General features: G+C 43.9%; 1 protein-coding gene across 1 annotated transcript; it reads left to right on the top strand.

Annotated features, from left to right (window-relative positions):
• The first annotated feature begins 4,048 nt into the window (after window positions 1–4,048).
• Window positions 4,049–15,552, top strand: CD3E (CD3e molecule). The gene is made up of 7 exons (XM_021708628.1): window positions 4,049–4,219; window positions 7,072–7,092; window positions 12,068–12,085; window positions 12,515–12,730; window positions 13,540–13,707; window positions 14,243–14,289; window positions 15,486–15,552. The coding sequence occupies exons 1-7, from the start codon at window positions 4,171–4,173 to the stop codon at window positions 15,540–15,542; spliced, it is 576 nt and encodes a 191-aa protein (XP_021564303.1). The 5' UTR covers window positions 4,049–4,170; the 3' UTR covers window positions 15,543–15,552.
• Window positions 15,553–16,043: the final 491 nt, after the last annotated feature.

Raw genomic sequence — 16,043 nt, 5'->3', positions numbered from 1 at the left:
CGCAGCCTGCCTGGATCCCTAACGCTCAGGCAGGCCTCCACGGCTGGCTCCCAACAAGGCACTATAACACAAAGTAGAAGAAAATGACTTGACCAGTTAATGTCAACTGATCTCTGTCCACGGCCATCCCAACACTGAAACAATGGGGTTAGGAATGTAGTAGCTATGGTGGCAATGGTGGACTCCCACTTACTAAGGCTGACCTAGCTACTCCACTGCCAAAACAGAGTCCAATGCCGAGCCCCCAATTTGGCATCACCCTGAGAAGAAACCAACTAGTCACTTATTGATAAATGGATTACATTGGATCCTTTCCAAACCAAACCTGGAAAGAGCTCAATTCATTTGATAGGACAAATTGATTCATTTGACTTATTCTTATAAGTTTAATTTTCTTACCTGCGGTGCCTCAGCCAGGCCTATTATCCAAGTTTGCTTAGTGTCTGATCCATCAGCACTGGATCTTTCACAGCATCACAATGGACTATGGGACTCGCTTTACAACAAAGGTGTGTCAATGCACATATGACCATGGTATGACCATATGCCACACCATCTGAAGCCACCAGTCTGATAGATCAATGGGATAATAGTCTTTCAAAGACATACATGAAGCTGGGCTCAGTGGCTCAGCCTGTAATCCCGCACTTTGGGAGGCTGAGGTGAGCGGATTGCCTGAGCCCGTGGGTTCGAGACCCACCTGGGCAACTTGGCAAGACCTCATCTCTACAATAAATCAAAAAATTAGCCAGGCATGGTAGCACGTGCCTGTAGTTCCAGCTACTTTGAAGGCTGACACAGAAGGATTGCTAGAGCCCAGCAGGTCGAGGCTGCAGTGGCTGGGAATGTGCCACTGCACTCCAGTCTGGGCGACAGTGAGACTCCAACTCAAAAAAGTCTGGGCGCTACCCTTCAGAATGTGGTATACATCTTAAACTAATGACTGTCATGTGGTACTGTGTCCCCAAGAGGTAGGAATACATGTGTCCAGGAATGAGGGTTAGAAGTAGGACTATCCATGCTTACCATTACTCCCAGTGACCCATTAGAATATCTATGCTTCCTGTACCTATAACTCTAGGCTCTGAATTTCTAGAGGCTAAGGTTTCCAGCACAGAATGCTTCTGCCACAGTACACAGCAGGAATCCCATTAGACTTTAAGCTACCCTGCTACCAAGAGACCAGTAGACAAAAAAAAAAAAGATTTGCTTTCCCAGCAGAGTGAATTTCTCCTTATCTGATAATAAGGAAGAGGCAGGACCGCAGGGAGCAGGGACAATAGGGATAGTATCCAAGGGCTCCCCTGGGGCACCTCTTATAGTGCTCCACAATGCAGTTTTGATCACAAACGGGGCAGGTTGCAGCTGAAAAGGCCATGGAAACCAGGGGCTCAGACTCCTTGAGCTATGTCTCCCCTTAGGTCAGAAGAGGTACTAGCTGAGGTTGGGAGCAGTCCAGGAAGGGTGACAAAGGAGGGAGGTGATGGCCAACAGATGGAGCCCCCAGAACAGCTGTACTAGTGGGACTGTAATTCGTCCCATGGACTTTCCTTTCATAAACTTCTCCCAAAAAAAGAGACCAGCCAGACTCTTAAGTAGGCTGTCTAAGGATGGAGTGAAATGATCACAGGAAATAAATGGACCCAAGCAGTGCAAGGGGTGAACTGCGTGGATGCTGTGTGACAGCACCCAGGTCCCCGCGTCAGAACTGCCTTTTCTCCTGGGTTCTACAATTCTTGTCCCATAAGGACTCACAGTTGAGTTCTTCAAAGGCATTGCCCTCAACAGAAGCAACTGCCTCACCCAGGTTCACACCCCTCTCTGGGAACAGCTCACACAGATGATATGCCCCTTGCCTCAGTTCCGGATAATTCTGCATGGTCATCCCAGCCTGAAACCTCCCCACGTCATCAACTGAGGTTTCTGTTGAGACCTCACCAAAGTACACCTTCTCTCTCTGCCCAATCTTGCTTCCCTCCCTCCCTTACAGGTGTTGTTTCTGCGCCCCCTCAGTGAGCCACCTGCACAAACCTCCATTTTAAAGTTAGTTTCCCAGAAAACCCAACAGATGACAACGCACATTTAGAGATATGAAATAACTACCAGGAAAAAATATATAGTTTAAAAAGTTAAAAGTGGCTTTCTCTAGGGAGAGGCATAGGGGTGAGGAAAAATGGGGAGGGGACTGCTGTGCTTTTTGTTGTTTTTAGCATGCACGTATTACTTCCATAATTAAAACTTTTTTCATTTAAAAAGTGTAAGCATCTGACACTGTCACTCTCTTGCTTTAAACCCTTCAATTGTTTTCCGTGGCCCTTAGAAAATCTTTAACATAGCTTGTAAGTCCCTCTCCATTTGGCCCCTGCTGAGTTTCCTGTCTTCTTTCTTTCTTTTCTTTTTTTTTGAATTGGATTCTCACTCTGTCACCCAGACTGGAGTGCAGTGGCTGCTCCCGGCCACTGCAGCCTCACCTGCTGGGCTCCGGCGATCCTTCTGCCTCAGTCTTCTGAGTAGTCGGAACTACAGCTGTGCGCTACCACGTCCAGCTAATTATTTTTGATTTGTTGTAGAGATGAAGTCTCGCCAGGTTGCCCAGGCAGGTCTCGAACCCGCGGGCTTAGGCAATCCACTCACCTCGGCCTCCCAAAGCACGGGATTACAGGCTGAGCCACCAAACCTGGCCCTTTTTTTTTTTTAAATACAATTTTTTTGTAGAGACAAGGTCTCACTATGTTGTCCAGGCTGATCTCGAACTCCTGGGCTCAAGCAGTCCTCCCGCCTCAGCCTCCCAAAATGCTGGGATTATAGGTGTGAGCCAACATGCCCGGCCCCTATCTTATTTCTTTACCAATCCTTCTCACACTCTCTGCTACCTGCTGTTCTAAAATTTCTATTTCTCTTCTTCATCTCTGGGCTTCAAAGGTGCTGTCTCCTCTGTCTGGAATTCTTCACCAGTCCTCCACTCTACAAGGTTCACTCTTGTTCCACATTACATTCCAGCTTAGATGTCACCTGCTCAGGGAGAGATTATCTTGGGATCTCTTCTGTCACTGCTGCAGCACCTGTGTGTCTTCTTTCTCAGCATCAATCTCCAGAAGTTACCCGTTTAAGGTACACAATTTCTTTGTTCATCCACAAAGACTGTCTGTCTTGTTACTGCTGTATTACTTGCACCCAGGTTAACTACAGCACAGTAGATGGAAAATGTTTATTAATAAGTGAATTTTACCAAAATATTTACTAGAGTCCCAGCTCTATAATCTTCAACAAGTTAGATAACCTGTCTGAGCCTTGGTGGGCTCAAGTATAAAATGGGATGAAAATAATATCCACCTTAGAGAGTTGTTTTGAGGGTTAAATGAAATATGTCAGTAAAGCCCTTAGTGCAGTGCCAGGATACAGTATTTGATAAATGCATACTTAGAAATAAAGAAAGGCTGTGTCAATTCCCAGTTACAACAGCAGACCTTAACACTATCACTCTTTATGCTTTCCAACATTGAGTACTATGTTTTAAAATATTTTTGTAAAAATTATAGGCCCCCCAAAAGAGGCATCTCATGGTTTCAAGCCAACATGTGTCTTCAAGCCAACAAATTTTGTTGATAAGATGGCTGTGCTCTACTGCTCCATGCCATGTACACCATAAAGAAAGCAAATATTCAGTGCTCCTCCCTCTTCCTGTCACAGCTTATGGAGGGAGACAGAGAATCTGAGAAAGGAGCCCCCAGTGTGGAGGTATATTGTACATGGCCTGGGCAGCAAAATTGGCAGTTATTTTTCACAGTCCTTTCAGGTTTTGTCAGTGTTCTCTTGCTTGTCCTTCCAGGAAGGCTGTGCGGCCCAGCTCTCCTCAGCCAACCCTAGTGGAGGCCGCTGCTTGAATGTTTTCAAGTGAGGTAGAACCCGGAGGCCCAGAGGCCCCTCTACACTTCCTGTGTGGGGTTCAGAAATCCGCCTCCCCTTCCAGCTTCAGGTGCTTGCTTCGGAAAATGGTGAGTCTCCCTCTTATAAAGCCTTCCTTTTTCAACCTACCATTGGGAACAACGGCCCCAGGGTCCTTATCTCCAGCAGATGCTTTGAAAAGGTCCTCTGGTTTCTTTTTTTTCAGAAATAGTAAACTGACAGGTTTCCGCCATCTTAGTGGAGTAAGCGTCCTGTGAAAAAAGGATGCAGTCGGGCACTCTCTGGAGAGTTCTGGGACTCTGCCTCCTAGCAGGTGAGTAGGATGGAATGAAAAAGGGTGGTGTGCCTCCAGATCACTGCAAGGCTCACAGCCTTGCCTGGCACTGCCCAGTGGTACCAAGGAGCCTCCATTTACCAGCAGATGTAAAGAATTTTGTGCTATGTTAGGGTAGGGGATTATAGCTGGAGGCTAACAACAACAACAAAAAATATGCCACAGGTGCCTGGGAGAGTGTTCAGGAAGCAGCCAAAGAATAACAGATGGAATAATTATATCTATTGAGAGCAAAGAGGTCTCACTGCCTCTGAGAACAAGCTCATTCTGTTGGTGAGTTTACCCAGCCCTTAAGAACAAATACAAAAGAGATGAGAAGGGTAAAGCACCTCTCCATGTCTTGGGAGACCAGATGGTCTAACCCAAACTTTACACAGAGAATATATAGCAAGTTTAGTTTCTCTGAGACAAAAAAACACCTCGTAATTTTCAGTCCTTTTCAGGCAACCAAGAACTTTCAGCTAATTTAGTTAGGGTTTTCTTTCTGACTTTATTTTATGGCTAGTAACAATGAGTGTTCGCTACTGTTTATGGTCTACTAGACTCTGTGCTAGTGTGCTTTCGTTACATTAAGATTTTTGAGCCCCCCAAAACCTTCTAATTAGGTTGTGTTACTGTCAACATCCTCATTTCAAGTATGGAAACCTAAGGATTAGAGAGGCTGAATAACTTGCCCAGCTATTTAAGGATAGAGTCAGGATTTGAACCCAAGCAAAGTCCAGTGTTTATACACTTAATTACTGGTTATACTACATCCTAAGGAGAGTGCTTACTCTGGCACTTCATCCATCATTAGGACTTCACGCCCTCATTCTTTCAAATTTTTTTTAATAAAAAAATAAACATTTATTGAATGCCCATTATGTGCCAACTACTCTCAGGCAATAGGAGTACAAACATAATAAGCTGTGTGCATACCCTCAGGCTAACAGCAACAAGTTATAGATTCTGAATAATAGCACCATAACTTAACTACTGCTAACTTGAAGCTAGGACATGTAGTTTCCAATATTTGCTATAGTACAGGCTACCTTTCACTTTCTTTTTTTAAAAATTATTTTTAAATTATATATTTGGGGGAACAAGCACAGATTTCTGACATGCATATATTACATAGTGGTAATTTAATTTTTTAAAGCAATACGGGATATGAATTAATAAATAACCGAGAGCATTTACATACCTCATATGAGATAATACCAAAAAAGTTGTTATTTACTGAGTGCCAGGTATTATGTAAAGAAAAATTATTTACATGTGTTAACTGACTTAATTCTTACTTTCACCTAGAAAGGAAGGTGTTATTTCCCCTATTTTACAGATGAAGAACTTAATACTCAAAGTAGTTAAGTAACTTGTTTAAAACCACACAGTTAGTAAGTGCTAAAGCTGATTTGGGAAACCAAATGGCTGCCTCAATTGAGGCAAAATGGCTCGTGATAGTTTTATTCCAAAGACCTAGAAAATGCAAGCCCCAGTCAGGCTCAGTGGCTCACCCTGTAATCCCACGCCTTGGGAGGCCGAGGTGAGTGAATTGTCTGAGCCCGCGGGTTCGAGACCTGCCTGGGCAACTTGGCGAGACCTCATCTCTACCGTAAATCAAAAAATTAGCCGGACGTGGTAGCGCGCGCCTGTTGTTCCAGCTACTTGGAAGGCTGAGGCGGAAGGATCACCGGAGCCCAGCAGGTTGAGGCTGCAGTGGCTGGGAGCGTGCCACTGCACTCCAGTCTGGGTGACAGAGTGAGACTCCAACTCAAAAAAAAAAAAGAAAAAGAAAATGCAAGCCCCTCTCTCAGAGCCACAACCATGATGTCTTCACTTCCCGCTTCATCTTGGGTTTCTCCAACTTGAATGTATGCAGAATCACCTGGGCATCTTGTTAAAATGCAGCTTCTCTTCCAAAGATCTGGAGTGGGACTGAGATTCCACATGTCTAATAAACTCTCAAATGTATTAATCTGTTACTAATCCAAGGAACACATGGAGTAGCAAGGGGCAGGATGTGACTCCTGCAGGAAGTGGCCGGACATTTTCTTAGAGGCCTATGGTATAAAGTAAACTATGGCTTCCATTGAAAAAAAAAAAGTGGGAGGAAGGATATAAAAGACCCCAGCATCCCTAGAGAGTTGGCATCATTAGAACATGCTCAGTTTGCTCTGGAAATGAAACAATGGGGAGCATGTCTCACCCAATGTAAAGGATTTGGTCGAAGAAAGGTCCAAGCATGCAGAATGTTTTCAGGCAATGTCAAGGAAACTGGCCACTATAGTGAATCTAAGTTATGCTAAGTGGGGGAACTCTGGAGGGGACTCAGTAGAAATGTGATTAGGCTCTTCAACACATAGACTCCAGCTGATGACTAATTGGTATTTTAAATATTTCCATCTCTGGTTCACGTAGAAAAACTGAGCCATCAGACAAGCAGGAGGCAGAAATGACACAAGAGTCCCAACAGCTTGTTTTTTTCCCACAGAGATCAGTTTTCAAAATGAAGGCTAGGGCACAAAATTCTTTTGCTATCTCTCCAGTCATCCAAAAACAGTCCTAACTTTTTCTGACTTCTGCTTGTCAAGTATCGTGAGCTCATATTTAGTGCTAGATGCTTCCTTGCTCTGTTTTCTCCCAAACTGCCCAGGAACCCCTGGTCGATAACAGCAGTAAGTGCCACTTTTCTGGAGTATAGAAATGATTGTGACCCAGCAAAGATTGGGAAGAAATTTAGATGCAATAAATGGTGAGACTGAAACACAACTCTTTTTTCTGTTTGGAATTGTAGGCACCCATAGCATTTATTAACTCTTTTTTTCTTTTCCTTCTTATTTATTTTCTAGTTGGTGCTTGGGGGAAGGAAGGTGAGATGTGCTTTCTTTCTTTGTTACTAAATCATCCCAGCATTCTTTGTGTTCACGAATGGAGCTTTCTCTAGGCCTCCTACAGAAGAACTTCCATAGAGACCAGTAAAAGAAGTCTCTGCCATCTTTTCCTTTGCTTTTCCTAATAAGTCTGGAGATATTTCTAGCCCAGAAGAGGGAAGCAACAGAGATAGGAAATAACAAGTCTTAACAATTCAAAAGAAAAATTGAGGCCATTAAATTAAGTTGATATACTAACAGTTTTCATTTGTTTGCATTTCATATTTGATATGAGATTCTGTAGAAGTTATATCGCCAGAATGTATGCACGGGGCTTCTCTGGACAAGCCTCTCAGCAATATTTGGGTGTACACTCTGAATCATCTGTCTGGATGCTCTGAATATGTGTGTGTACCTGGGTGTTCATGTGTGCACCTGCATATGAGTGTGCCTGGCCTGAAGTCACTTTCTCAATCACAGTAGTAAGTCAGGCTGTCCCAACCTTGGAAGCCTCTCTCTTCACTCCATACTGAGTGAACAAGTGTTGGACTTAAAGGCAACCACTGTGCCAGTCTACATTCTGCTGCACTGCCTAATTTGTAGTGTCCTTTGGGGCCATTCCTGTCAATAACCTTCAGATATTTCACGCAGAATGTGAGGTCTAAAACAGCTGTTTATATACAGCCAAGGGAATTTGAAGATCCATTGTTTCCTAAAGTTTGAGGGAAGAGTCCTAACCCATGGGAGCAGGGTTTGATCCTATTTGCTGATGGAAACATTACTAATGGCTTGTTTTCATTTCCTTTTCAGATAGTGATGAAAATGGTAAGATAATTTTCGCTTTGTATGACCTTTTTTCAAATGTGGAACAAAATGGTCACAGAGGACAAACACAGTAATAAACACTGAGAACTGAAGCTATTAAAGGGAAAATATGGCTGGGCTCAATGGCTTATGCTTGTAATCACAGCACTTTGGAAGGCTGAGGAGAGAGAATTGCCTGAGCTCAGGGATTCGAGACCAGCCTAGGCAACATAGTGAGACCAGGCATGGTGGTGCACGATTGTAGTTCCTGCTACTTGGAAGGCTGAGGTGGAAGGATTGTCTGAGCCCAGCAGTTCAAGGCTGCAGTAGCTGTGAGCGTGCCACTGTGCTGCAGCCTCGGTGACAGAGTAAGACTTCTGCTCATAAACACATAAATAATAAAAGAAAAAAACAATTCAGTGGGATCTGTATGAATTACTCCTATGTTTGTTGCTAGCTGTTAGGCAAATTATAGCTATTCATGTATGTATCCCTGAGCATACCATCAAGGAAGAATACACATGTGGGTCTAGAAATACCATGTATTTTTTTTTCTTTAACTATGAAACTTGAGATGCCATGTGTTTTTGTATAAATCATGAGATCCTTAAAGGTAGAGACAGTGTCTCATTTATCTATCCCAGTCTCTAGCACATAGTAGGTGCTCAATGAATTTTTTGGAATGAATAAACAATCATATGAATGAATTGCTAATTCCCTTCCCCCCAGAAGCCAATAGTCCTGTGTGAGACACAAATTATTGAAAATATCATGTGTTATGTGCTATGATTTGAGTAGATACAGAGTAAAATGAGGTATAAAAAGGGGAATCAAGCCGGGCTCGGTGGCTCAGCCTGTAATCCCGTGCCTTTGGGAGGCTGAGGTGAGTGGATTGCCTGAGCCCATGGGTTCGAGACCCGCCTGGGCAGCGAGACCTCATCTCTACAATAAATCAAAAAATCAGCCAGGCGCGGAATTACATGCCTGTAATTCCGGCTACTTGGAAGGCTGAGGCAGAAGGATCGCCAGAGCCCAGCACGTTGAGGCTACGGTGGCTGGGAGCGGCCACTGCACTCCAGTCTGGGCAACAGAGTGAGACTCCAACTCAAAAAAAAAAAGGGGAATCCTCAGCTCTGCAGAGTGTAGTTGGGAAATGCTCCCTGGGGCATGTGATTCTCGAGCTGGGTTTTAAAAGATGAGCTTGTGCTTTAGAAAAGAAGAATATTTTAGCAAAGGAGATAAAGCTATATGGTGAGGTTAAGAGTCTAACTCTGAAGCTAGACTTCAGAATGTTTAAATTCTGACTCAGCTCTCTACTTGCTAGGTGTCTTTAAATAAGTAACTTTTCTGTTCCAGAGTAATATCATGTGTAAATGGAAACAATAATGGTACCTAGATTGTAGGGTTGTTATGAGGAGTGAATGAGTAATATATTTAAGGCACTTGGAACATTATTGACAAAGAAGACAGTGAATGAATTTTAGCTATTATTATATGGAAAGCATGCTAACTGTAGATAATAAGCATTAAAGTTTCTTGAGCATGTATGTTTTGGTATTGCTCTATATATTTTACCTGAATTTCCTCATTTAATTCTTCTAACATTCCTATTCTACAGATAAGGAAACAAAGATTTAAAAAATAAGCAGTTTAATCACAGAGATATAAATGCAGATTTATATGCTACTGAAGCTCATTTTCTTATTCATGATGAAATTCTGTCTCTGGATGTGTCTAAAACCTTTGTAGGCTGGGCGCAGTGGCTCATGCCTGTAATCCCAGCTCTTTGGGAGGCCAAGGTAAGAGGATTGCCTGAGCCTAGGAGGTTGAAACCAGCCTGTGCAACATGGCAAGACCTCATCTTTACAATAAAATCAAAATTAGCTGGGCATGGTGGCACATGCCTGTAGTCCCAGCTATTTGGGAGGCTGAGGTGGAAGGATCGCCTGAGCCCAGCAGGTTGAGGCCGCAATAGTCGTGATTGTGCCACTGCACTCCAGTCTGGATGTTAGAGTGAGACTCCAACTCAAATAAGTAAATAAAAATCAAATGAAGCCGGACGCAGTAGCTCAAGCCTGTAATTCCAGCACTTTGGGAGGCCGAGGTGAGAGGATTGCCTGAGCCCGTGGGTTCGAGACCAGCCTGGGAAACATAGTGAGACCTCATCTCTATAGTAAAATCAAAAAATTAGCTGGGTGTGGTAATTTTTTGTGGTTCCGGCTGCTTGGAAGGCTGAGGTGGAGAGATCGCCGGAGCCCAGCTGGTTGACACTGGGGTGGCCATGAGCGTGCCACTGCACTCCAACCTGGGCTGTGGAGTGAGACTCCTACTCAAAAAATATATAAATAAATAAAACTTTTGCGAGCATACTGATTTCTAAACATAGACATTGAGGCCCTTGTAAGAGCATGAGTAAGCTGAAGCTCTGTTACTGCATTTGTGCCAATAAAAGTTATGAGCAATTTTCCTAACATTTCTTTTTTCAGACCAACATACCAAGCAGAGCATAATGTCTACGTACCTTTATACTATTGAATTTATGATTTCTAGTTCATTTAACAACTCTAAGAAACATTAGTGTTAAAAATTACTTGTAAAATAAAATCATATCAATTATCTATTGTCAATATACTTAACTCCCAATTATTAGCAGGTGGAAAACCTGGAGAATGATTTGTTTCCATTCTATGCAGTCTTAACCAGAGGTCTGCCTGAGCAACTGGGTCAGAGTTCAGTTCGGCTCTTGAGGGAGCAGAATCCAAAGGAGGAAAGGAATTAACTTTTTCTTGAGCATCTGCTGTGTGCCATCCACTTTCACCCTCTTAATCCATTTAATTCTCACAAAAACCCTGTGAGGTGGGTATTTTGTCTCCATTTCCCTGATGAAGAAATTGAAGCTCAGACAAGTTAAGTGACTAGCCCTTGGTCACACAGACTAGGGCAGATCTAGGATTCAAACACAGGGCTTCTGACTCTGAGTCCAGTGCTCTCTAACCCAGTAGCATGCTGTCTCTAAACACTACCACCACCTCTTCTCTCTGTCAGAGGTGGTATCCAGGCTCTAGCTGAGTCCAGTGTTCCTTCCACAAGTTTTCCAAGAACCAAGGATGGACTGCCACCCCCGCCCACCCCACCCCCCAAGTTCTATCTCCCGGAACAAAATGGCTGTTGTGGGAAATGTGTCTGGATCTGCAAATGACATTAGTGGATTATTAGTTGATTTCAGTTGTCCACACCAATGGGCCCTCCCTCTAACAAAAACAACTGAGAGTTAATTATGCTCAGCAATAAAATAAAACTACTTGCCATTGGAAGAACCATTCCCACAAATTTTATAGTGTTTCACATAATTTAAAGAAAAAAAATTACATAGAATAAGAAGAAAGATGCTTGTTCTCTATTTTGAGGGATTCTTGTTAATTGTAAGAAATAATTTTTGAATAATGAGAAATAGGTAGGCCCAAGAATCAGTGATTCAATGGTGTGATAGTCTCTGAAAAGGCCCTATCTATCTGGAATATGTTCTGGCTAATACAAGAAGTAAGCTTGATGACTTCTGGAATTTTTTAGCTTTAGAACATTAAGACTACCTGGGCTCGGTGGCTCAGCCTGTAATCCCGCGCCTTGGGAGGCTGAGGTGAGTGGATTGCCTGACCCCGCGGTTCGAGACCCTCCTGGGCAACTTGGCGAGACCTCATCTCTACAATAAATCAAGAAATTAGCCGGGCATGGTAACACGCGCCTGTAGTTCCAGCTACTTGGAAGGTTGAGGCAGAAGGCTCGCCATAGCCCAGCAAGTCGAGGCTGTGGTGACCGGGAGCGGCCACTGTACTCCAGTCTGGGCAACAGAGTGAGACTCCATCTCAAAAAAGAAAAAAAAAAAAGAACATTAAGACTTTCTGAGCTTCAGTGGGTCTGAATCTAAGAGTACATGCTGGTATATCCTCAATTTGATGTATCCAAGTTATATTTATAAACTAAGTCACTTCTAAGAGCAAAATCTCATGAGCTAAGCACATACCCTGCCTTCAAGGCTTGGGGCTCCCTAAGTGATGAGGCCCTTTTTGGGTATTCTTGAGGGCAGTATCTGGTCCCACTAGAAAAATTGTTACTGCATTTTAAACTTAAGCCACAATATTTTCTCACAACTCTTTCCTTTTTTCATTTTCAGATGATTTCCCACAGAAACGTGAGTTTATCAGTCTTCTATTCATGCCTTGTCTGAGGATGCAGTTTGATGGGTAGAGAAGAAGGAACTGTTTGAGGGATTAACCTCAAGAACTGAGGTTCTCCCAGCATTCCATTCTCAACTTCCATTTTAGAAAGGTTCCAAATAGGAATTTTTATGGGTTTTTCTTTATGTCCGTCCTCCCCTGCCCAAGCCCCATGTCCCTGCCTAAACCTGAAACCACCTTTCAAAAGGTTCTCTAGTACCCCTCCTCCCACACATCTGCTCTCCCACACTCCAGTCAACAGAGTTCCCTTCTGACAAGCAAATCTAAGACCCAGCTGACAGATGACTTCCTGCATTTGGTTGGTTCTTCTGTCACTAATATGCCTTTTCTGATATTTTCCTGGTTTCTCCCTCCAATTTCCTTCTTTCTCTCCTATTTCCCAGCATATAAAGTCTCCATCTCAGGAACCAGGGTAGTACTGGTATGCCCTCTGGAAGTTGACTCTAAAATAAAATGGACAAAAAATGGTAATAAGATGAGCAATTATCACGAGGACCACCTAATATGGGAGGATTTTTCAGAAGTGGAGAACAGCGGTGATTATGCCTGCTCTGCAGACAACACAGAGGCAAGCCATCATATCTACCTGAAAGCAAGAGGTAATTCAGGTCTCCAAAGCAGATGCCACCAGGCATTCTCAATGATTTCCCCTAACCCAACTCTCTGTCCCCTGCCATCTTTGGGCTTTCTCCTACGGTCAGTCCTAAGACTCTCTTGTGCCACATAGCATCAGCATTTTCTAGAATATAGATTAAACACCAATATGAGGCTGTCTGGGTAACCTCAGTCTGTTCTAGATCTAAAATAGCAACTTCCCAAGAGACAGGTTCATTTGCATTGTATCACTCCCAGAGTTAGGGCACACCAGTAAGAGTTTATCTAAAGTTTTATCTGGAGATAAATTCTTCAGAAGGACTTGAAAAGGGACTCAAAACCACAATCATAAAATATCATCGGCTAAAGTATAATAATAAAATAATAATGATAGCTAGCATTTATTGAGGGCTTATTAAGCTTTAAACACTGTACCAAACTCCAGGGATTTTTTTTCATGCAATCCCCTCAACAACAATATATGCTAAGTGCTATTTTATTCCCATTCTGTAGAAGAGGAAATAGAGGCTTTGTGAGTTGAAAACACATTTCACAATTCTCACAGCTGGTGAGTAATATTGATGGGACTCGAACCGAGGACTATTTGACACTAGAACCTCTACCTATAACTACCATTCTTTGCTTGTTGTCTTTGTTGTTATAAATATATTGAAAAGAAGGGCTCTGGCCATGGCAAGCATGTGACTATTGACAGGGAAATGACCTGCATTTGTTCTTTCATCTCCAGTGTCTTTGTGTGTTTTCTTCCCCTCTTCTGTGTTTCTCCTCTTCTCTCCACCCCCACCCCTCACAGTATGTGAGAACTGCATAGAGGTGGATGTGATGGCGGTGGCCATAATTGTCATAGTCGACATCTGCATCACCCTGGGTTTGCTGATGCTGGTTTATTACTGGAGCAAGAACAGAAAGTCCAAGGCCAAGCCTGTGACACGAAGAGCAGGTGCTGGCGGCAGACCCAAGGGTAAGACTGTGAAATTGGGCCAGAGGAGACTCTTGCCAAGGGGGACATCCATCCTGGCTCAGGATGGGTGACAAGTCCACCGCTAGATCAAAACAGCTTCTATAGAGCATTCACTGTGATGCCAACGTCTCAACAGAGGGCTTCAAATCTCAAACCACGCCTCTTCTTCCCAGTCTAGAAAACAACAGGAAAGTTTATGAACATGATGGGCTTCCTCAGATGCTTGTCGGTGCTCTAGAGTAATCAGATTCATCCCCAAACTGTGGGAAGAGAGATTTTGAGATGTTCATTTCCGCCTTTTCCTTTCCTTTCTCCAGCGGAAAGAAACAATGGGAGGACTTCGAGCTGAGGAAAGTCACAAATTAATGAGAATAGTGTGGGGTCCTTAGAGATGGATGAAAGAAAGAAAAGGAAAAAGGGCAGCTGAATGGGGTGGAGGGAGTTGCCATCCTCAAGCTGGTTCTTACTGGCACATAGTGCTGTTAGATTCGGACACCCTCATGGAAGTTAAACTTTCCCCCTCCTTCTTCTGCAGGACAAAAGAAGGAGAGGCCACCACCTGTTCCCAATCCAGACTATGAGGTAAGAGGGGACAGAGTAGGTCAGGAAGCTGGGGGAGGGGGTGGGACTGTCTGCCAGACACTTCAGTCTCTCATTCAGCGTTCTCATGGCAACCCACCATGTACCATCCTCTGCCTCCTTTATGGTAGAACGGTATCGTCTCAAAGGCAGCATGGCTTCCACAACCATGGAGAGATGGGGGCGTTGGAGAGAAACACACTCCTTTCTCTGGTTTATTCACTGTTGGGATTTAGCTGTGGAATAGACCATGCATGCAAATTCTAGCACAATAAATTCAGGGCTGATATTCTACCAGCAAGCACCATTATAGTCATACCAGTCGTTAAAATATTAAAATACTTCATTGGTAAATAGCCCCAAGCTTCCCCCCCTACAAAGACACACACACACACACACACACACACACACACACACACACACACACACACAGTTAGATGTCACAGCCTCTCACCCACTGGACTGCTTCTTGATTTGGGGGTAACTGGCATAGCAGAAGACCACCAGAATTGTTCTGGCTGATTGGTGTGTGTTCACTACCAGTTAACTATTTTGAATATCACACCTGAATAATCTCAACAAATATTTATTGAGCACCAGCCAAGTATAGTATTTACTTTAGCCTAAGTGACTTATTTATTCCTCACAAAAGCCCTGGGAGGTGGATCTTTAGATTCACACCCCCCCACCTTTTTTTCAGTTAATCTCACTCTGTCCCCCAGGCTAGAGTGCAATGACATGATCATGGCTCACCACAGCCTCAACCTCCTGGACTCAGGAGATCCTTCTGCCTTAGCCTTCCAAGTAGCTGGGACTACAAATACAAGCCACTGCAACCAGCTAATTTTTAATTTTTTGTCAAGACGAGGTTTCGCTATCTTGCCAAGCTAGTCTCAAATTCCCAGGCTCAAGCTATCCTCCTGCCTTGGCCTCTCAAAGTGCTGGGATTACATGCGTGAGCTACTGTGCTCAGTTTAGATTCCCAGTTTAGATTTGGAGATGGGAAAGCTGACGCTCACAGAAGGAGGTGACCAGCTCAAGTCTCCTACCACCTGTGCCAAGTGAGAATTCAAGCCTGCATCCTAACCCCTTTCCCAAAGTTCTTTCCACTGCACCGAAGCTAGATCTTCAGTGCCTTTTCTTTCTTAGGAAGTACTTCCTCCCACCCTACTGACCACCCATCTCTATTCTCCTCCCAGCCCATCCGGAAAGGCCAGCGGGACCTGTATTCTGGCCTGAATCAGAGAGCTGTCTGACAGCTCTAGACAGATCTGGCTCCTCTCCATGAACCCTGCTACTCCCTGTTTCTGGGCAAGTCTTGGACCCCACAAGAGAATTGTTCCTCACCTCATGGTGAACTCATACCCTACATCCTTGTCCCCAGCTCCCTCCTTCCTGCCTTCTCACGGGTGCCCAAGCCTGGGATATTGCTGTTTTTCTGGTTTTTGTTTTTTGTTTTGTCCTTTGAAACATCCTTGCTAGTCACGTCCTCACACCTGGCCTATCCTCTGTCAGGATATTTATTTCTGTTACTCAGTCTCTACCGACTCCTCCCTTCCCCCACGGATGCAACTTCTTTCTTCAGTTAGTTGTCTTCCACCTCTAACTATTCCATCTACCTTTCTACTTGTCCTGCTTTGTATCTTGCAGCCCTCTCTGGGGGATGTGCTGGGTAAATGTTGGCAGAGATCCTGCCCCATTCCCAGACCTTGGCCCAGAGCCAGCCCTGGGCTCATCCCCTCTGCCTCCTCTGTAGG

The sequence above is a fragment of the Carlito syrichta genome, unplaced genomic scaffold, assembly GCF_000164805.1.
Source record: "Carlito syrichta isolate Samal-C Ts95f unplaced genomic scaffold, Tarsius_syrichta-2.0.1 Scaffold63326, whole genome shotgun sequence".
Lineage (NCBI taxonomy): Eukaryota > Metazoa > Chordata > Mammalia > Primates > Tarsiidae > Carlito > Carlito syrichta.
This window is presented reverse-complemented; position numbering and strand designations above follow the sequence as displayed.